The following is a 22,037-nucleotide window of genomic DNA, read 5'->3' as shown; positions in this document are numbered from 1 at the left end:
CCCCAGAGCTTAGTGCAGAAGTGAGCACTAAGCACTAAGATGGAGTAGACCTTCCATCAATGTTGGCTAATTGAGAACTAAGAAACAGAAAATACAGATCAGAGTGCCATGGGCTATGAGAATCACAGCAGAAGACTATAGATGAGTCTGATGAGAGGAACAGGAGGGAAAAGGGGAATCAGAAGTGGAGAGTCTACTGTAAATCTCCAGAAAGCACATGGACTTTGGAGCCAAAGAACAGATTGTTCTGGCAGAAGTTGCCAGCACCCATTTCCCAGTAGATGTGGGCACCAGGATCCTTCGTCCCCAGTGCATTTCACATTTGTTATCATATCGTTTGGATTCCATCAGCAAAGCCACTAATCACTTTTTAAATTGACTGCAGAGTGGACATTAAAGGCCAAGGTGTTTGCCAGAAGGAAAAACAAACAGAACCCATGGATGTGTAGGAGCACAAGCTGGTACAAGGCTAAGAAGCCCACATGCCAACAGGGGGAAAGTGCAGGGAGATCAGGGTATAAAAGAGAGACTCAATCTCCCTCTGTCTGTTCCAACTCTTGGGTGTGCCACTGTGTCCTGTGTGTCTGTGGGCCACAGAAATCAGCACCATGAAGATCCTGGTCTTGGTTTTGGTTTGCCTACACCTCTCAGAGGGTGTGGAAAGGTGTGTATAGGGATTCAGCTTTACAGTGATATTCAGCCCCAAGGCAGCATCAGAAGCTGGGGAAGAGCAAAGGCCTTCCCCTGCAGATCTCATGGAAAAGCGGGCAGATTGTGTCTTGGTACATGAACCCCAAAACCACAGGGACCAAAGACTTAAAATGGATGATGATGATGATGATGATGTGTATGTAGGTGTGTGTGTGGTGTGTGTGTATGTTTTTAAAGGTACGTTGGTGTTTTGTTGGCTAAGAAAGAGGGATACAGGGCTCATGTCTCAAGTTTATAGGAGGGACTTTGGATAAACAGAAATTTATTCCTTGGAAACAATATGCAAGCAGGAAACCCCATATATACCTTGTAGTGGATTTTCAGTCTAGGAATGCTGCTGGAAATGCTGGAGTGACTGCAGTGGTCAGAACTCACTAAAATCCAGGAGGATTTCTTATAAGAGGCTCTTCTAAGAGGACTAGGGAGGTTTGGAAACTCCAGATCAGGTCATTGAAGGGATTGCTATAATGGGAAAGGTGAAGCTCACTCCTTTTGTTTGCCTATTCTCCACAGAATTATCCTGAAGAAAGGCAAGTCCATCCGCCAGGTGATGGAAGAGCGGGGTGTCCTAGAGACATTCCTGAGGAACCACCCAAAGGTTGACCCAGCTGCCAAGTATCTTTTCAATAATGATGCTGTTGCTTATGAGCCCTTCACCAACTACCTGAATGTAAGTGAAGGGGGAGGTAATGTCCATAACCTTTGGCTAATAAGCACTCTTGATACTATTTAGACCTCCCATTAGTCTGATTTTGGTCTTTTTACTAAACCTATGTCTCACCTTCCTATGGAAAGTATCTGGATAATTTTGAGTTGGTACCACTTGACACTATAGTATTTCCTTTCCTTCCTTCTTTCCTCTCATTACTGGCTCACTCTCTAAAGCTCTCTTTATATGGTTAAGAGATTCACAGTGACATATTCAAGTCAGTTGAGAGGGCCAGGAAGGAAGTCCCAGTGATGAGCTGCAGGGGAAAGAAGGAGAGCACGTGCAAAGCTGCCAGGCAAAATCTCCAGTGGCCCCAGCTGCTATATATCTTCTCTTTTGGAAACATACACTGGTACTCAGAGCAAGTATTTGAACATTCTTTAGGCTGCAGTGTCTGCTCAGGGCATCTCATCATACTGGTGTCCTGTAGGCTGTCTTTAGTGAGGTGTTACATGCGTGTCAGATCTAGAAGCCACCCTAGGGATTTCCTACCTGGATTTCCCCTTTCTATAGATGTAGAAGAAGAGGCAGGTAAGTGACGTGGCTGGCCCGAATTCACTTAGAACTGAAACTGTGTCTCAGTGAAGTTATCTTTTAGCTTTCCATGCTACGTCTCATTCTAGGTTTCCTGGGGCCTTAGCTACTGCGTGACCAGAAGGAGAAGAATGGTGGGGAAATATCTAACACTGGAAGAGAAAGAGGGGTGTGTGTGTGTGTGTGTGTGTGTGCGTGTGTGTGTGAGAGAGAGAGAGAGAGAAAGAGAGAGAGAAATGGGGAGGATGGATGGACACTGGGAGTGAAGAAAAAAGTGATTGCTTCTCCAACTTTGCATGTTCTGGCACAGAATGATACATCCATGGAGGTATTATGTGATACAATGTACAAAAAGCTTTGGAAGAAGATATCGTCTTGCCAGACTAATTCTCACCTAGTCAAAATCTTGCAATTAGGGACAAAAATGGGAATATTGAGGGGATCTGGTTCCAGATATGAAGGAGCACTTCTGGAAAGAGGAGAATATTTTTTGGAAAAAATGTGGTTTCTAGTGAGTCAACTTGTTCCCCCCGTCTTTAGGAGGAGTCTTGGCAGCTGAATGAGAGTGACAATCTTTTGTCTTTGCAGTCCTATTACTTTGGAGAGATCAGCATTGGGACACCACCACAAAATTTCCTGGTCCTCTTTGATACGGGCTCCTCCAACCTGTGGGTGCCCTCCACCTACTGCCAGAGCCAGGCCTGCTGTGAGTATACCACCATCACCACCCACCCATAGATAGGAGAAAAGGGTGGGGCAGAGTCAGAATTGATCACAAACTCAGCGTCAAAGTCCCAAGTTCCTGGTGCATACCCTTGATCTCATCCTCCTTAAATTCAGACCATCTGGAAATCTTGCCTTGGTCTAGATTTCACAAGTACTACAGTTCTGGAGAGAGACCGCAGAAATAGACCAAGGCTTCCATTCCTTTCTACATTGTTCCTTTTCCTCAGCTTTCTCCTATTGGCCCCAATTCCTGGCACTTTTGTATTGAGCAATCCCTTAGGAAATGGAAGGGATTGGGGCAGCATCTGTTTACCAAGGGGACAGACTTTTCTGGGGCCACAGATTGTTTTCAGCATAAAGGATCTTGAGGCTGAGGCCCAATCTCAGGCTTGGTCTGATGGTCTTAGGCCATCAAGGATAGATGTCCTCCAAGTTTTTTGGAAAGTGTACTGACATTAACATTCCATTCTAATCTTACGCAGCCAATCACAACACATTCAACCCCAGCAGTTCCTCTACCTACAGAAACAATGGACAAACCTATACACTATATTATGGAAGTGGCAGCCTGACTGTGCTCCTGGGATATGACACTGTGACTGTAAGTGCTGTTTTCATACTTCTGTGGGTCTGCTCTTTGGTTCCCCTTTTCTAGAGCCTTCATCTATCAGAGAGTCTCATGATTACTAAATAGGTGCAAATTCCCAGAAGCTAATTGTGGGAAAGGATGCCAAAGGCCATCTAATTAAACCTTTCTCCCAAAACAAAAATTGCCACCTCTCCCCCAAGCAGTCCTGATTGCAGCAGACTCTTTACATTGTGCTTCCCTGTGACTTTGCTCCTTGGTCGTAATGTGCCCTCTGCAGCCACATGAAGCACATCTGCTTTCTCTTCCACATGATTTCACTCTAGGTATTTGAAGACCTTCCTTTCACTATTTTCTTTTCTTTACATCAATCACCCACAGTTCCTATGTCATTTGTGCACATGGATTGTTCAATATAAAACCCGCCACTGTTCTTTCACTATCTATGGAAGTGGAAATTCTAAGTCCAGAACACAATGGCCTCTGCTTCCCCAACACCCACATGGTTGGGTGATACTGTTGTCCCTTCATCTTCCATACCCCATCTAATGATTGAGCTAAGCATGAAAAAAGCCAACTTCCTCCCCTAGAAAAGTATAGAGTCTATCCCTGTGCACTTAAGTCTGGGAAGGATCTGTCCACCTGAATTTTCTTTCTGCTTTCCCAGGTTCAGAATATCGTCATCAATAACCAGGAATTTGGTCTGAGTGAGATTGAACCCAGCAACCCCTTCTACTATGCAAATTTTGATGGTATCCTGGGAATGGCCTACCCCAACCTGGCTGTTGGGGATAGCCCCACAGTCATGCAGAGCATGGTGCAGCAGGGCCAGCTCACCCAGCCCATCTTCAGCTTCTACTTCTCTCGGTGAGCATACGGGTCCTGGGTAGGTCTTAGCAAATTAGGTGTTGTGGGGGCTTTCAGCAAATCAACATCAGACAAGGCTGAGGTTTTAACATATCCTGACACAATGAGTATAACCTGCTACTGCATTACATGTATTTTTGAAAATTCATAATTACATTTTTTTAAATATTTTATTTATTTATGACAGATACAGAGAGAGAGAGAGAGAGAGAGGCAGAGACACAGGCAGAGGGAGAAGCAGGCTCCATGCACCGGGAGCCCGATGCGGGATTCGATCCTGGGTCTCCAGGATCATGCCCTGGGCCAAAGGCAGGCACCAAACCGCTGCGCCACCCAGGGATCCCTCATAATTACATTTTTGAAGGGATTATATTTTTTTCACTAGAGGGGTTTTATAAAAAGATTTTATTTATGCATTTGACAGAGAGAGAGAGAGAGAGACAGAAAGAGAGTATGAGCAGGAGAAGGGACAGAGGGAGAGGGAGAAACAGACTCCCCATTGAGCAGAGAAGCCCAACAGGGGGCTTGATCCCTGGATCCTGAGATCACGACCTGAGCCAAAGGCAGACACCCAACTGACTGAGCCACCCAGGTGTCCCTGAACTAGAAGAATTTTCAATTCAGGCCAAAGACATAAGATGACTCTTTCCTTAAAAACAAACTACAGTCCCTCAAGTTTTAATTAGTAAATGTGGAGATTGTTGTATTTGATTGACAGAGCCGTAAAGCTTTAGAACAAGGTATATGATTACTTATTAATATAAATAATTACAAATATACAATAAAAAGGACTATAATAAATGATATTTATAATGTGTCTGACTCTATAAAGAGGTCTTGTAGTTATTACTTCACATGACATCTCAAAAATCTTGTTATTAGCTTCATTTTTCCACAGATGAAATGCAGGCTCAAACAGGTGTTCAAAATTGAGCAAGGTCTGGTAGGTATGAAGCCATGACTCAAATGCAAACATCTTGAGCACAAATCTAACACTTTTCCTACTCTACTGGCTTTGAGCTTTTTAAAAAATATTTTATTTATTTATTCATGAGAGACACACAGAGAGAGGCAGAGACACAGGCAGAGGGAGAAGGAGGCTCCTTGCAGAGAGCCTGATGCAGAACTCGATCCCAGGACCCTGGGGTCACAACCTGAGCCAAAGGTAGATGCTTAGCCACTGAGCCACCCAGGTGCCCCTGGCTTTGAGCTTTTATGGCAAACTGTACTGATTCTTCTTCCTAATCACATGATACTCAGGGTACCTGAGTTCTTCAATGACCAGCAGGCCTAGGATAGGGAACAGAAGTGGTCTGAATCCCTTTAACACTGTCTAATTACCAACCTGAGCATGGCAGGAGCATCCTCTTGACTGCACACTAGATCTCTCTCTCTCTCTCTCTCTCTGTCAGGCCCCATCCCAGGTGCTCCCTGAGGTCCTGAGGTATTTCTTCTTGTTCTCACTCTGACCCCAGGAGAGTTTCTCTGGAATGCTTTGATAGTTTGTTTTCACAGGCCTAGTTTCCAATTCCATCTCCTCTTTTATGGGAATAGTCTGTGTTTCCAGTTCTCTGATATTCTGGGTGTTCCTCTGAGGAGCCTCTTCTCCCTTGTGCCTTGAGCCTGGTAGAGTCTGAGAGCAGGTCAGAGGATGATACCCCTTGTGCTGTGGTTCCTCTGTGTCTGAAAGACAGAGGGATAGTTAAAGCGGAGGGAGGAGCTGCCTGAAACTATGTGAGTTATGGGAAGAACTTGTGCTCTTCTCCTTTTCTCCCCAGCCAACCAACCTATGAGTATGGTGGAGAGCTCATCCTGGGAGGTGTGGACACACAGTTTTATTCTGGTGAGATCGTCTGGGCTCCAGTCACTCGGGAAATGTACTGGCAGGTTGCCATCGATGAGTAAGTACAGAGGAAAATTCTTATGGATTGTGGATACCCCTAGAGTGTTCCTCCAGTGCGACAATATTTCCTGTTCTTGCATTGGCACAAACTTCATAAAGAATCAGCAAATCCTCATGCTCATTATTCCAGGAGCTCAGTAGACTCTGACATCTAGCTCTAGACTAAACTTTTTGACTTGTCATTGAGCCTTGTCATGCCAGCAGGTTGGTCATTCCTAGACTTCTGTGAACCCATGTCTTTGTTCCCTGAAGCTTCATTATCTCAAGTAGCACAATCTTTACCAAGTCCTTCATAAGTAAGAGTAATAGCTGTCATCGATGTTTTCTATGTGCCAGATACTGTGCTAAATATTTTATATATATTATTGTATGTGTATTTCACTGCAGCACTATAAGGTGGTCAGTAGTATATTTCATTGCACAGATAAAGAAATCAGGGCTCAGAGGTTAAGTAACTTATCCAAAGTCATACATTTCACAAATTTCCAAATTTGAGCCCAGAGATATCTGATCCCATAGCTCAGGACTATGACTCAGTTACTTCTACACTCCAGGCCTTCAGGAAATCTCCATCACTGCCAATTAAAGATACACTTCTTTGGCCTATACTCAAGACCATATATAACAGCAGGGCACTTCCTACAGGTACAGCCTTCCCACCACTTCCTGATGTGCAGCACAGACTTCACCATGTCCTTGCACCTTGCCATGACTCTCTTGCTGCTTCTCTTTTGACTATATCACCTGAAGTGCCCCCCTCATGTCCTGGGTGCATCCTTCTGAGCCCAGATGAAGTCCTCTCTCCCTCGAAAAGGTCTCTTAGGGGCCCAATCTCTCTTTCAGTCCCATAGTATTACTGGCGTGTATCCCAACTTGTATCTCCTCATTTCAGGGTAGCCACAGGGACACCAGCCCAATGTGCATGAATAGACAGGGAGATAAGCAGTTGAATATCTGGCAAGTAGTTTTCTGTGCCTGGAATAGAGGGGTCTTGTCACTTGGACCAATGGCACTCACCCTTTAAGCATCTCTTCTCTGAAAAATCCTTGTCTGACCGACTACTTCTCACACCCATAGTAGATCAAGTCCCCTCTTCTCTGGCCTCCTTATTTTTTTCATGGCACTCACCAGGACTACAATTAAGTACCATTTGTGTGTTTCTGTTAGGTTTGTGGTGTCTATCTTGTTCACCATTATATCCAAGTGCCTTGATTCACCAACCGTGCTCAAAATATAAATGGAGTGAAGAGGAAGAGTAGAGCTGCAGAAAAAGCTGAATGAGGAATCAGGAACTGAATCACATAGGACTAGATTATGGAGATCATCAGCTGCTGTCCTATCGTGTTGTGCCTCATGTACGGTGTTATCTCATGTCATTAGAATGCAGTCTTTGAACACAGTGAATACAATTTACTCCTCTTTATATCATCATAATTCTTGTAAGAGTGCCTTTTACATAGTAGATGGCCAATGTGTATTTATTAAGTGATTACCAGTGCTAGTTACATTTGGCACTATGTTCTGGGCCTCATATAGGCAGAGTAAAGAGGATAAGACACAGTCCCTACCTCCCCAGTGCTTTCAGTCAGAGCTGGAGGGGTTACCAGAGCAAAACTGAGAATATTACTCCAATAGTCACAAAGACACTGAATTATTACATGGAATACAGTGTCAAGATATAGCCTGGATTTTTGGAAGTGGCATATTTTCAGAGCTGTAGGGTTGGACATTGGGGTGAATGTCAGACTTATTTATGGCAAAAGTGCCTGACCCTCTCTTTAAAAAAAAAGATTGAAAGATGAATGGATAAAGAAGATGTGGTTTATGTATACAATGGAATATTACTCAGCCATTAGAAATGACAAATACCCACCATTTGCTTCAACGTGGATGGAACTGGAGGGTATTATGCTGAGTGAAGTGAGTCAATTGGAGAAGGACAAACATATGGTCTCACTCATTTGGGGAATATAAATAATAGTGAAAGGGAATAAAGGGGAAAGGAGAAAAAATAAGTGGGAAATGTCAGAAAGGGAGACAGAACATGAAAGACTCCTAACTCAGGGAAACGAACTATGGGTGGTGGAAGGAGAGGTGGGCTGGGGGTGGGGGTGACTGGGTGATGGGCACTGAGGTGGGCACTTGATGGAATGAGCACTGGGTGTTATTCTATATGTTGGCAAATTGAACACCAATAAAAAATAAATTTATTAAAAAATAAATAAAATAAATAAAATAAAAAATAAAATAAAATAAAAATAAAGATTGAATGATTTCAGAGAGAGAGAGAGAGAGAGAGAGCAGGGTTAAGGGGCAGAGGGTGAAGAGAATCCCATGCAGACTCCACACTGAGCATGGAGCCTGATGCAGGGCTCAATTTCCTTTTTTTTTTTTGAAAGCACAAACAAGGCCAGTTTATTTTACACAGACTCCCGAGGTAGTTAATGTGGGAAACAGCAGGCTAGTCATTAAAACCCTCTCTGGGGTTAGTTCATTCAGCACACATCTCATTCACGCTCACGAGGCCAAAACGAGGTCAAAATGAGCACAAATCAAGCCCTGGAGAAGAATCCAGGCCATGGGCAGTGTCTCCAAGCTCTGGATCCCAATTTCCCTAAAACAGCTCAGCAGATTCCAGTGAAGGTAAGAGAACTTTATTTTGATAAAAATGTCCTCTTGAAGCCGGCCCTTTCTCCCATCACTAGAAAGCAGCCTTATCTGTAAAAAGCAATCCATTTATTTAGACATACTCTTTTTAGGCAACTTTTTAACTTTTTCCACCGGCGTAGGACCACTCTGTACTTTTCACTTTCCGTTTTCTCCTCCAACACTTTTTTCAGAAGAACTCTCATGACGTCTCTGTTTCAGCTTCTTTATACTCTCCAATTAGAAGATCCAATGTATCTCTCACTTTTACCGTTCTGCTTTTCTTCCATAATTTTTCCCCATTCAGCCTGAGTTCACCTTTGTAGAATGCATCTTCTACTTTGTTTCTTCCAACATCTAGGCCTGTCTTTAAGATAACATCATACCGGAAAGACTGCACTACTTTTTCCAGGTCTTTATAGTCTTTGACCACACTGGGGTCATCCTCGAGCTCCTCTTCCTGCTCACTCATCTCATGATCACTCTCTTCATCAGAGTCCTCTTCCTCTTCGGCCAGGGCTCAATTTCCTGACCCTGAGGTCATGACCCAGACTAAAACCAGTCAGTCTCTTAACTGACTGTGTCACCCAGTTATCCCTAGAAACACCTGACTCTTTTTGTATTGGTGTTCCCCTCAGGTTTCTCATCGGTAACCAGGCCACTGGCTTGTGCTCTCAGGGCTGTCAAGGCATCGTGGATACAGGAACCTTCCCACTGACTGTTCCTCAGCAGTACTTGGACTCCTTTGTGAAGGCAACAGGAGCCCAGCAAGATCAAAGTGGCAATGTGAGTACCCAGAAGAAAGGTTCCTCGCACATCCAGGCAGCCTCAGCATAGGAGCCTGAGTGGAATGAGTTCATGAGAGACAAGAGGAAGAAATGGTAGAGAACTGTCCCCCTGGTCAGATATAACAGGTGGGGAACACCATGTTCTTTCAATCATGAACCCTCAACGCAAGAATGGGTATGGGGAGGGAATAATTCCAACTCCATACCGTAAGTATGGGCTGAATGGTTGTCAAGAGGGGTGACTATTCCTGGGCAAGCCTTACGAACACATCTCACCTTGATGTGGCCACTGTCATTTGACTATATGCAACAGAGCCAGGCATATTCCATTTGTCCATTCCACTTGGGTTTTTTTCTTGTCTAAGAGTTCTCCTTTGGCTTTTACTCTGTGCAGCCTCCTGTGCCTACCCCAGATCCCTTTATATACACTTCTGTAGTTTGCTCCTCCTGCATGCAAGAGTCTAGTATAGTCAGAGTAAATCTTGATTCTTCAGTGTGTGTGTGTGTGTGTGTGTGTGTGTGTAGTATATTGACAGGTACACACAAGTGTGGGTATGAATTTTCAAAAGCACAGTTCCACAGGGTGTGCCCATGCTTCTCTGTAAGTGGTACATTCTGGCAGTAGAATCCTGTGATCTGAAAAGAGTCTAACTCATTATGGCCATAAAAGTACAACTAAGATCTTGGAATCTTGGAGCTGAGATGTGTCCAAGGAGGCCCAGGAAAGCGGAAGCACCTGGTCAGTGTTGTGCCTGTGAATTGGGCTTTGCCTTCCATGCTCTCAACCAACGTCTGCTGGAAGGTCAGGAAGATGGCTTCACTGGGAAAGGGGAACTCAGGACCTTTGTCTGGGCCCTCAGTCCCCTGCCACTCTACAGTTCTGCTTATCTTCTCTCTCAGTTTGTGGTCAACTGCAACTCCATACAGAGCATGCCCACCATCACCTTTGTCATCAGCGGGTCACCTTTACCTCTGCCTCCATCTACCTATGTTCTTAATGTATGTATACACCCCAGGCTCCATGAATATGGGATTGGATGACCCAAAATGCCATTCTGTGTCCCAGCTCACATCTGGGCACCTATGGGAAGTCATCAGTGGCAGGGCTGAGGGTGAACAAGAGGCCAGAGACCCTATAGGTGTCATGGAATATAGGGTGGGAAGTTCCTGTGGGGAAAGGCCTTTCCATTTACCTGGTTATATCCTCATGTTCTTTGTATTTTCAGAACAATGGCTACTGCACACTCGGGATTGAAGTCACCTACCTGCCCTCCCCCAATGGGCAGCCTCTGTGGATTCTGGGAGATGTCTTCCTCAGGGAATATTACACAGTCTTTGATATGGCTGCCAACAGAGTGGGTTTTGCCCTCTCTTCCTAGACTAGCAAAAGGTAGCTGTCTCCATCCTTCCAGCAGGACTCTGGGGTTGCCCTACTGTTTCTCTGGTCTGACAGAAGCATTTTGGACTATCTGACCCTTCTGTGCACTAGTCTTTTTTTCCTGCAACTAATAAATTAAGAATCTCCAAAAATCCTTGCTGTTCCTTCCAAATGTCTTCTTTGTGTTCTGCTTATAGTAGTTTCTTCTAAATTGAGTTAGCAATAGCTCTTTGGGAGAATCTGTGAATTGACCAATGGGAAAGGACATGGAGCAAAGGTTTCTGAGTGAGGACGCACAGCACAGACATTAAGGACACAGTAGTACCTACATGAGGTACTCTCGTAGAGGTGACCAGTCCTCCCAGCACTGGCACTTCCAAGACAATTTTCACTCCGTTCTTAGAAAAGAATGTGAAACAGAGTAGTCTCTAACTCAAGAATATTAAAGAAGAAAAAAGTAACCTTAGAGAATGTTTCAAACTGGCTCTCTGAGGAAACAGATCAGAAAATGGTAGTTTTTCTTGAAGGGAGTAGCACATTTTTAATGAATAGTTTCTGGTATTTTCACAGGCCCCATTCCTCCCTGCTTAATACAGATGGTCTCAAGCTGTTCTCATATACAATTCACCCGCCTGGTCCTGAAAGTTTTTGAGTTTTGAAACCCAGTCTCATTTTACAGTATAAGAAGGAGAGGCACAGACCTGTTATCATACAGGTAGTGTTAAAATCAGATCCAAAACTGTGCATTAAACATTTTTTAATTCTGTTGTTATATAATAAACTCTGCTACATGTTAGCCATGGGGGCACACAATTACAAATGAGGCATGGCGTTGGCACACTAGGAATTTTCTAGCAAGTACAACATATTGCTCTTGAGCATGTTTCCTGTCTGAAGTAAGCCCAGTAGCTGAACTCACATTCCATAATAGGTTATGAACAATCATCTGCAGTGGTTTCTTCTAATGCAGTAATGCTGCCTTTATGGAGTTAAAAACTGGTATCGCTCTGGAGTTCAAACTTGTTTCAAGAAATGTAATTAGAAGGACATACCTGGAAAGAAAGATGCAAAGAATTCTCAACCCAGATGTGTGCGGGTGGTGGTGATGGATGGAGGTATCCATTTTTCTACACTGTTGGCATCATTCCCCTCCACCAACCCATAATGAAGTTGATCTTAAGGAGTTGGGTAATGTCTGCACTTTGGCCATTCCTTTTTCTTTCCGTTGTGTTTCTTTTTATGCGAGATATGGCCTTTTTTTGGTCAGAGAGAAGGGAGCTCAGTTCAGCCCCAATTCACCTGCATTCTCATCCCTGCCCTGTCAGCCACTGTTCCTGCCTCAGTATCACCTCTATTCATGCTCTGGTGGTCGGCTGCAACTATAGAGTGCAAAGATCTTGAGATGGAGATATGATTGCTAGAAACTCTCATGAGTAAGCTGAAATTCATCAGCAGGGACTGTCCTCAGCCACTGGAGCAACATAAGGTATTGGTAAAGCCAAAGCTAGAAATTCTCTGCTCCTGGATTCTAGAAACTAGCAACCAAGAGCAGCTCTCCACAGCTTATGGTCTATTCCACCTTGTCTATCATTGTAGGATGGGGACAAGATTTATTAATGTGTGATTGTTTCCCACCTTCCCACTCTGTCCCCATCACACTAATAAAGATCTTGTCTGTCTGATTCCTGTTTCTTATTTATGTTAGATGTATACAGACTGAGGGACTGGAGAAGGAAAGAGAGAGAGAGAGAGAGAGAGAGAGAGAGAGAAAGAGAGAGGCCACTAGGTCAAAAAAGGTAAAAAGAGGAGGAGTAAATGAGATTTTTAAAAAGCTGGAAGGGCACTTGATGGGGATGAGCACTGGGTGTTATTCTATATGTTGGCAAATTGAACACCAATAAAAAATAAATTTATAAAAAAAGAGCTGGAAGGCAACAGGGAAGAAAGAAAGAATAGAAATTATAGGTGGGGGAGACGAAAATAGAAACTTAGAATTTGGAATTTCTTGGGGGAGATGTTCCACACCAACATATCTGGGGGAGCATGTAGGAGGAAGATTTTGAGAAAAGTTGCATATACTTAAAAATTAGGATGTTTTTTAAAAATTGAGAGATTGATTTAGAGGACACGAGTAGAGGGAGGGATGAAGGGAGATGGAGAGAATTTCAGGCAGATTTTCCCCTGAGCACAGAGCCCGTGAGGGGCTTATCCAAGACCCTGAGATCATGGCCTGAGCTAAAATTAAGAGTCAGATGGACACTCAACTGACTGAGCCACCCTAGACCCCACAGATTAGAGACTTTTTAATGTTCTGCAAGAGACAAAAAAGATTGGAATTCCTTTTAAATTATTTTTGGCAGATATAATGTGTTTTTTTTTAATTTATTTATGATAGTCACAGAGAGAGAGAGAGAGAGAGAGAGAGAGGCAGAGACACAGGCAGAGGGAGAAGCAGGCCCCATGCGCACCTGGGAGCCCGACGTGGGACTCGATCCTGGGTCTCCAGGATCACGCCCTGGGCCAAAGGCAGGCGCCAAACCGCTGCGCCACCCAGGGATCCCCTATAATGTGGTTTTTACTTTTTTTTTTTTTTTATTTACTTATGATAGTCACACAGAGAGAGAGAGGCAGAGACACAGGCAGAGGGAGAAGCAGGCTCCATGCACCGGGAGCCTGATATGGGATTCGATCCCGGGTCTCCAGGATCGCGCCCTGGGCCAAAGGCAGGCGCCAAACGGCTGCGCCACCCAGGGATCCCCTATAATGTGGTTTTTAAATGTAATTCATGCAGAAAGTGGCCACATGGACCCTAGTCTATGTTTGGGTTACACTTGTAAAAGTATTCTAGAGCTTTTATTTCTTATGTCATCACTACTTATGAAATATCATTCATTTGTTCATAAAGTATTTATTGAAATGTCTTTGTGTAAGTAAAATCTTCCCTGGTCCTTGACATCTTTTTGCATCTCCTCTGCCTACCCTCTCAACAGCTATGAGAGGTAATTACTGCTCCTTTCCTCCTCCCACAGCACTTTGTACCTCTGACATTGCACTACACAATGCACTGTATTTTACTCATTGCACATCTGTCTCCCCAACTCAATTATGATCTAGAGGAAAGAGACTTTATTATTCTCTTTAAGTCCCCAGATCTGACATGTCTTCTGACAACAAGTGCTTAGCAATTATATACCACCAAATTCATGATGATACAAGTGACATAAGTGCTGTTACAGTGAATGGTGCCAGAGAGTGGCAGGAAAGAGGAAGGTATCACAAAGGAAAGCATGCTAGATTTCATCTTGAACTATATGCAGGAGGGACCCACTGAGTAGAAAAAGTTAGAAAAGGGATCTCATGCAGAAATCAGCATAAGAACAGCAAAGAGGCTGGAGAATTTGTGTAAACAGCGAGTGGCAGGATATCTCAACTGGCTGGACACAAGGCACCTGAGAGGATAGCAGGAAATGAGGCATCCAAGGTGGGTTGTGGCCAGATGGGAAGGGTCTTGCTAAATGTCTGGACTTGATTCTCCAGTCAAGGGGCCCCATAACGGGTTTTAGTGGAGGAGAGACCTACGATATTTGAGGTAGAGGGCTCTGCTGGCAGGGCTCCTCTGCTGTTGACCAGCCCTCCGCTGGGCTCCCCCAGAAACTCAACTCCAGATAGATGCATAGCCTTTGTTCCCTGTGGAGCATCTGCTCTAGAACTCTGGACATTTTCCTAGGTTCATAATCATAGCTGAAAGACCTAAATAGAAATGAAAGACCCCTGTGTATCTGACCCCTAAATCCAGAATTTAGAGCCAACCAACAGTAGGTGAGCTCTTGGCTTCCCCCTTTCTTAGCTCCACTCTGACTCTGCTCTTAGTATGCAAATGTCACCAGAAATCTCAAAATCTGCTCTTCACACCATCCTGGTAGAAGTTTTGATCAAGGCCTGCTTCTGTGTGCCATTCAAAAACATGTTCAGAAGAATATTATCTTGTTGAGAAGATTTGCTCTGTAATGAGTTCTCTGAACTTGGCTACAGCAGGTGAGGGCTCTGACAACAAAATAGGCTGTGTGGGGCAGGGCTCGGGAATGGACAAAAGTAGACCTGGAAGCAGGTCCTAGGCTGGATTTCTGGTACATCCTTCTGCAGCTGTTCCCTCTTCACAGAGATAATGAGGCCCGTCTAGGCCCAGCCCTTATGTAGAGAGTCCTGGGCCCAGGCATTTGTGCTGAGCTGCAGCCATGATGGGGCATGCTGCTTTTAGCTGCTAAATCACACAGACCCTAGCCCTTTCCCTTCTTTTCTATACCCATGGGGGTCCTCTCCAGCAAGGAGCAGGGAGCAGGGATCCAGCCCCAGCTTCAAGAGGCTAAGGGCACCCGATGGGATGAGCACTGGGTGTTATACTATATGTTGGCAAATTGAATTTAAATTAAAGAGATGCCAAAAAAAAAAAAAAAAGAGGCTAAGGATTGGTTCGGAGTTTCCATGCCATTTCGCTCTTGTCCTGGCATGTACCCCCATTAGGCTGCTACTTTTTCAGACTGTTGTGCTCTGCCTTTTCACATGCTATGATACTGGAATTCAAGGAGTGAGGTTCTCTGTGGGTTGCTAGAAAGTGCTAAAGGAACAAAATACAGGTTTTAAAGGCCCAGAGGTGTGTTCCAGGAAGTCAGGCATTCCCTGAATATATCTACTCCAGTGCACTGCTTCTGTAGGTTCCACTCTGTGTTCCATTGCTTCTCTCTGCAATATTTTAACTAATAAAAATGTTTTCACAACCCCGTGTTCCCTTTATCTCTCCCCTTTCTCATCACCCATATCTTGCCCAATGTCAGCTGCTCTAGAGGAAGAACTAATGCTACTCTCTGTTCAGATCCACTACCTGACACCACACCATCTGGAACAGGCCTGAATAGCTGTGATTCACAAGCAGTGAGAGTTGCTGAGCAGCTGCCTTACAGGCTCTGAAGCATTCTGGGCCTCTGCAAGTAATGGTTGTTGCTCTCACTGGACATGTAGTAGATCATAGACAAAAGTAGATGGACTGGAGCTTGACTTAAGGTAATTGGTGAGAGGTAAGTATGCAGTCATTTGGAGCCGTAGTCACTACACCAGGTGTATGGGCCAATGGTTTAATTAAGAGACATTTATTTAGTTCTGAGTGTATGTCCCTTCAGTTACCTCACTACATCCTTGCAACAAAATTTTGAAGTAGGTTTTACTCCTTCCATTTTCATCAGTAAGCAAATGGAAGTCGGAGACATGTGATAAAGTATCCAGCATCCTGCCCCTGGAAGTGGAAGAACCACACTTCAGGTGTAATAATATCTTCCCCAGGCCCATACTCTTTCTAGTTCACCACTTACTAGGTGAGGGAGAATCCAGCACCAAGATCCCCTCCTCACCAGGGGTGGTTTAGGCACAGGCTGTGCAGAGGAAAATCATTTGCGGGAATTCCTGGGAGCTGAATGGGCTAATGATAATGATAATTATCCAGCAGAGCCATGGGCTTACAGCTTCCCTGGGAAGCCCCCAGCTAAGTCACGGAATCATTGCTAGTGTTTTTACAGGTCTGGCTGTGTTGCTGCAGCAGTGGCTGAAATGTGTCATGAGTGTCTTTTTATCTGATAAGGGTGTTTCCACCATCAGTTGACCTCGATATTTGAAAATCTGAGGAGTTTGCGTTGTCATCTTCCATCTCCCAAAGGACATTCAAAGTTATTACAAAAAAAAAAAAAAAAGAAGAAGAGAAAAAGAAAAAGAGAGAAGAAAGAAAGAAGGAAAGAAAGAAAGAAAAATGAGAAGGGGATGTGGAGAGAGAGAGAGAGAGAGAGAGAGAGAAAGAAACGGAGAGCTACCTCTACTTCACTCTGCCATGGCCCTCACATCCTCATTCCTTTGAATAGAAGATGGGAGTGAGGTCTGCTGAGGATCAAAATGATCCTTGCCAGGGTGTAGGATTAAGGTAGCAATAGAATGGGCTAGTTTAGACAGGATCCATCACTAACTCTTCAGAAGTTAGAAATCTTCAGGGACTCCAGGGGCCATTTTTATCCTCTATTTATTTGTTCTCACTCCATTCCCAGGTCCTTGAGAAGAGGGTTTGGCTTATAGTCTTACCTCATCAAGCTGGCCCATCTTATGCCTTCCTCACATCTCTAGCCTTAAATCCAGAGCAAGAACTGGCATCCCCACAGTATTTCTGGGGATCTTCCCCAAGAAGACCATGAAAGAGACCCAGGGCATGGAGATGCCAGGTTTCAAAGACTCCTGATTCCTCATCCCTGGTCTTCCCATCCAGGTGTAGCCATGAAACTTGTGTGTTACTTTACCAGTTGGCCCCAGTACCACTCAGGTCCTGCCAAACACATGTCAGAGAATGTGGAACTTTGCCTGTGTACGGACCTTATCTATGCCCTCACTGCTTTTTTTTTTTTTTTTTTTGCCCTCACTGCTTGATCAAGCACAAGATCATGCCCTGTGAGTGGAATGGTGATGTTCTGTAGCCCAGTTCCAGGCCTTCAAGCAGTGGTCAGTACTTTGTTCTCGCATATCTAAGAGAGTCATAGGTCAGACACTCTGGGTGAACTTGAAATCCAATTCAAAGGTAGTTTTGGGGGCCATCTCCCCACTCAAGGCTAAAGTACACAATATGGAAAGGGTAACTCTGGAGAAGAAGAAAGAAAATGTCAACTGTAAAATCAAAATGAGTTCCTTCTCTGCAGTAATTTTATCTTCTAGAAAAATTGGCTTCATTGGTCTAATCCTCTATTTCTCGTTCCCTACTTTTACTTCTAAACTGGAAGCCCCTGTCATAGTCTGGTCTCTGTCCTTCTGAAACTTCTTAGACAAGGGAAGTGAGCAAGAGAAAGTCCAGAATTGCCAGAGGGATTTAAAAGGAAAGTAGTTTGGAAACTGAAATTCACCTCAGGGAACTTTCTAGAGAATTACCTTCCTCCTGAGATCAGAATGGAAGAAGTCAACCCTATTTGGAAGATCCTATTTTCTGTTTTCAAATAGGTAGTGCAATGAACAATTTGAGGGGCCAGTGGGGGAGGTTTCAACCTACAGAGTCTCATGGGTGTCTTTGGGGAAATGTTCACCATTCCCTCCATGATAATGTCTCCAGTCATAAAGCAAAGTTCTCTACAAAATCCTACTTGCATATTGTGTAAGAGGAAGGCTCTCTTCCACTCAGTCTGGCCTCTGTCCTTCTGATCCAGAAAGAAAAAGGGTAGATCTTTGACCTGAAAACTTGTGTAGGTGCACTAATATGAATGGTTGGCATGAAGTTGATCCCTAGAGAGGCAGGAGGAGGATCCCAAGAGAAGAATTCTTCCAAGAGAAGAATTCCTGATCTTGGGAAGATGAGCTGAAGCCAGTTTGAAGGTGAAGAAAAAGGTGATTGAAGGGGGCACGAAAGATCTGAGAGGTATATCTGCAGGAGATTTTCTAGGACAGGGAAAGAACTAGAATTGGGAAATGAGAAATTTATCTTAAAATAGGGGCTAAGTGGAGTCCAGAGTTTTTATTCCTAGGATCATAGGTTGAGGAAAGGCTGAGAACTAGAGGTAGAGAACCAATATGAAGGGTTGCTCTATGGAAAGAATCTGTGACCTACACATGACCTATGCATAGTATATACTTGATATTTATTTGCAATACTTCAGTTTATTTTAGTAACTATTTCTTGAGCATGCATTATGTGTTAAGTACTATGGCAGGCACTGAAAATATAAATCTGAGATATACAAGGATTAAGGAACTACAGAAGAGAAGCTCTTAAGAATATAGTCTCCTCCTATTTCAATTAAAGCAAAGAATATGGATAGGGGGACATTACCAGTTCAGGAAACTCATGAAGGATACTAGATATCATTGAGATACCTCAAGGATATTAAATATTTATTGAATTGCATAAGACACATTTTGAGACACTGTAAGAAAAAAAAAAGATGAATAAGAGAGTCCCAGGAAGCTTCCTGTCTAGTGGAGAGACAAACATATACACACCCAACTGAATCCTGTAATGGGTAAATGCCATGATAGAGCATACATAATGTGATAAGAAATTGTGAGAAAATAATGGTAAATTCTGCCATTTTCTGGAAGGACATTGTAAGTGAAGGGACTTGCATGAACAAAGGTATAGAGTGTGACAGTATAGAGTGTTTGGTCGAACTCTGAGGAATCAAGCAGCAGGAAAACTAGATCCTAAAAATAGGAAGAGAGAAAGAGGGAGGGAAGAATTAATGGACATTCTGCGAATGGAGAAATTGTCATTCATTTTTCCTTGCTGCTGAATTATGATGCTTTTCCTGAGGGGATTTGGGAGTTGAGGAGAGGAGAGTCACCTGGAATGTGACTGATGAATGTTGCAAGAAGACCCTAAAATAACAGGGTGGTTCATTTGCAAGCACTAAACACCAGTCTAGTTTTATTGCTCTCTAGGCTCTACTCCTATAGATATGATATCAAACTATGGGGAGTAGAGGCTAGAGATGAAAGTAGAGTTAAGGACAGTGCTTTATGGGCTGCTCATAGTTCCTCTGATATTTCTTGGAGCTTGGAGAAAGAAGGAAGGGGAAAGGTGATGGTATCTGAGTGCCATCAAGGATCATGCCTTCCTCCTTTGATACATTTAGACCAGAGGAAGCAAAAGTAACACAAAGAAAGGCAAGATTGACCTGAGGCAGAAGGAAGGAGATTCTGAGTGTTTATACCCATTTTATTCATAAGGGAGGAGATGAAACCACAGCTGTCCAAGAAGAGGAACTTTACTCCTTGTACTGCTGATAAGGGTAACAGAGATCTCAACCTTTTGCCATTGGAGGGTCATCGAGGGCCCAATAATGTTGCTGGCATAGGCTTTTAAGGAGGAGAAGGTAGAGCTAACCATAGTCAGTGATAATAGTCCACTAACTTAGGTGTGTAAGGAGTGGGTAGCTTCACTCACTCAAAGCCTCACTCATCTTGGCAATTCTTCACTGGTAACCAAAAGGGGATCTGATGGTACCTGTAGGCACACTTGCCTCTGAAATCCCAGCCTCAGGCCAAGTCTTCATGCTTATGGGAGGCAGCTGACCCCTCAACAAGAGAGAGTTCACTTTTGAAACTATGATAAATGTTCATTTCTATTCCATAGAAAGAAAGGGTCCCTGCATGTTATTGATTACCTACAATGTGCTAGCTGTTTTACATAAGATACTCCATTTGATTCTTATAATAAGCCTAGAGACTGAATTAAATGAAGAATGCGTGTGGAATATATGTTCAACAAATGGCAGTTGCTGTTATTATGAAATATGTACTATAATTTCCATTTTCTAATGAGGAAAGTGATGCTAAGAGAGGTTGCTTTACTTTCTGAGGACACATAATTAGTAAGTGGTGTAGTAGGATTTGGCTTACAGGTTTTAATAATTCCAAAGCTTATGCTCTTTCAACCATACCTTATAGACACTCAGTTTCTAAGAATATTTGTCATTCCCAGAGTCCCTTAGACAGGGTGGGCATGGTTTCCTCTTTTAGACAACAATGTGGCTGTATATAGTGGAATTATATAAATATGTATGTGTACTCTTTAGCCTCCAATTCAAATTCCTGGGTGTTTATTGGAATGACAATATAATCGAAGTATTTATATGTAAAGGTGTTTCTTAAAGTCTTGCTTATAACTGCCAAATATTAAAACAATGAGGAAATAGTGTATTAAATTATAACCTATAAGCACAAAAAGATATTTTCAATCATTAAAAATAAGTACAAAAATTAAGCATTAATATGAGAAATCTTTATTTCCTATTTAAAGTGAAATGAAAAAAAAAAACAAAAAAACAAAACAAAACCACCTAGGGTATAGATGGTTTTTGTACTGGGATAGTAGCCTTGTAAATGATGATGGGTGTGCAAAGACTGGAATTAACATGCCAAAAGGATGAGTTGCTTTATGTTTGTGATTTTTTTTGAAACTTTCTGATAATATTGCATCATGCTTCCGATAATTTTATAGTGTTTTAAAAGACTCACTGCTGGATTGATAAACTCCTACACCACAGGTGATATCTCTGAGAGCCAATGGGTTTGGTGGTGCTAGTGTTGGGCTCATGACTTGGATGGCTTCCTGGGAAACTTCTGCAGTAAGGGATCATAACCTCTGACCTTTAAATTCAAACTTCTGCTGGTCCTGCAGACACCAGGTAATTGGAGAAACATATGTATACTTCAAACTATACTTTATTTTTTTAAAAGATTTACTTATTAGTTTATTCATGATAGGCAGAGAAAGAGAGAGAGAGAGAGACAGGCAGAGGGAGAAGCAGGCCCCATGCCAGGAGGCCGACTTGGGACTCGGTCCCGGAACTCCAGGATTGCACCCTGGGCCAAAGGCAGACGCTAAACTGCTAAGCCACCCAGGGATCCCTCAAACTATACTTTATATAGTTCAAGAAACTATAGTGTTGTGTCATGGATGCCCAAGGAAGCAGAAGCACAAGACAGTATCAGGTCTGAGGATTTTAATTCATTTTTAGCAGAGAAAAATTTAAATTTTTAAAAAGGTGACATATAATTTATTTCTCAAACTGGAGTACTTATTTTTTTAAATTTAAATTTAAATTGCCAACACATTATAACACCCAGTGCTCATCCCATCAAGTGCCCTCCTCAGTGCCCATCATCCAGTTACCCCATTCCCCCCACCAACCACCCCTTCCACAACCCTATGTTTGTTTCCCACAGTTAAGAGTTTCTCATGGTTTGTCTTACTCTCTAATTTTTCCCACTCAGTTTCCTTCCCTCCCTTATAATCCATTTCACTATTTCTTATATTCCATGTATGAGTGAAACCATATGATGATTATCCTTCTCTGATTGACTTACTTCATTCAGCATAATAGCCTCCAGTTCCATCCATGTCAAAGCAAATGGTGGGTATTCATCCTTTCTAACGGATGAATAATATACCACATCTTCTTTATCCATTCATCTATCAAAGGACGTTGTGGCTCCTTCTAAGTTTGGCTATTGTGGACATTGCTGCTATGAATATTGGTGTGCAGGTGTCCTAGCATTTCAGTACATCAGTATCTTTGGGGTACTTGTGCAATTGCTGGGCTGTAGGGTAGCTCTATTTTTAACTCTTTGAGGAACCTCCACACTGTTTTCCAGAGTGGCTGTACCAGTTTGCATCC

At 43.2% G+C, this 22,037-nt stretch overlaps 1 protein-coding gene across 1 annotated transcript; it reads left to right on the top strand.

The window, feature by feature from the left end:
• The first annotated feature begins 504 nt into the window (after window positions 1-504).
• LOC144318695 (pepsin B-like) lies at window positions 505-11,000 on the top strand. The gene is made up of 9 exons (XM_077905863.1): window positions 505-664; window positions 1,225-1,381; window positions 2,543-2,660; window positions 3,163-3,281; window positions 3,934-4,133; window positions 5,912-6,034; window positions 9,321-9,468; window positions 10,371-10,469; window positions 10,697-11,000. The coding sequence occupies exons 1-9, from the start codon at window positions 609-611 to the stop codon at window positions 10,847-10,849; spliced, it is 1,173 nt and encodes a 390-aa protein (XP_077761989.1). The 5' UTR covers window positions 505-608; the 3' UTR covers window positions 10,850-11,000.
• Window positions 11,001-22,037: the final 11,037 nt, after the last annotated feature.

This window comes from Canis aureus, chromosome 8 (genome assembly GCF_053574225.1).
Source record: "Canis aureus isolate CA01 chromosome 8, VMU_Caureus_v.1.0, whole genome shotgun sequence".
In the NCBI taxonomy this organism is placed as follows: Eukaryota; Metazoa; Chordata; class Mammalia; order Carnivora; family Canidae; genus Canis; species Canis aureus.
The sequence above is the reverse complement of the archived record's forward strand: the minus strand, read 5'-3'. Positions and strand labels throughout refer to the sequence as shown.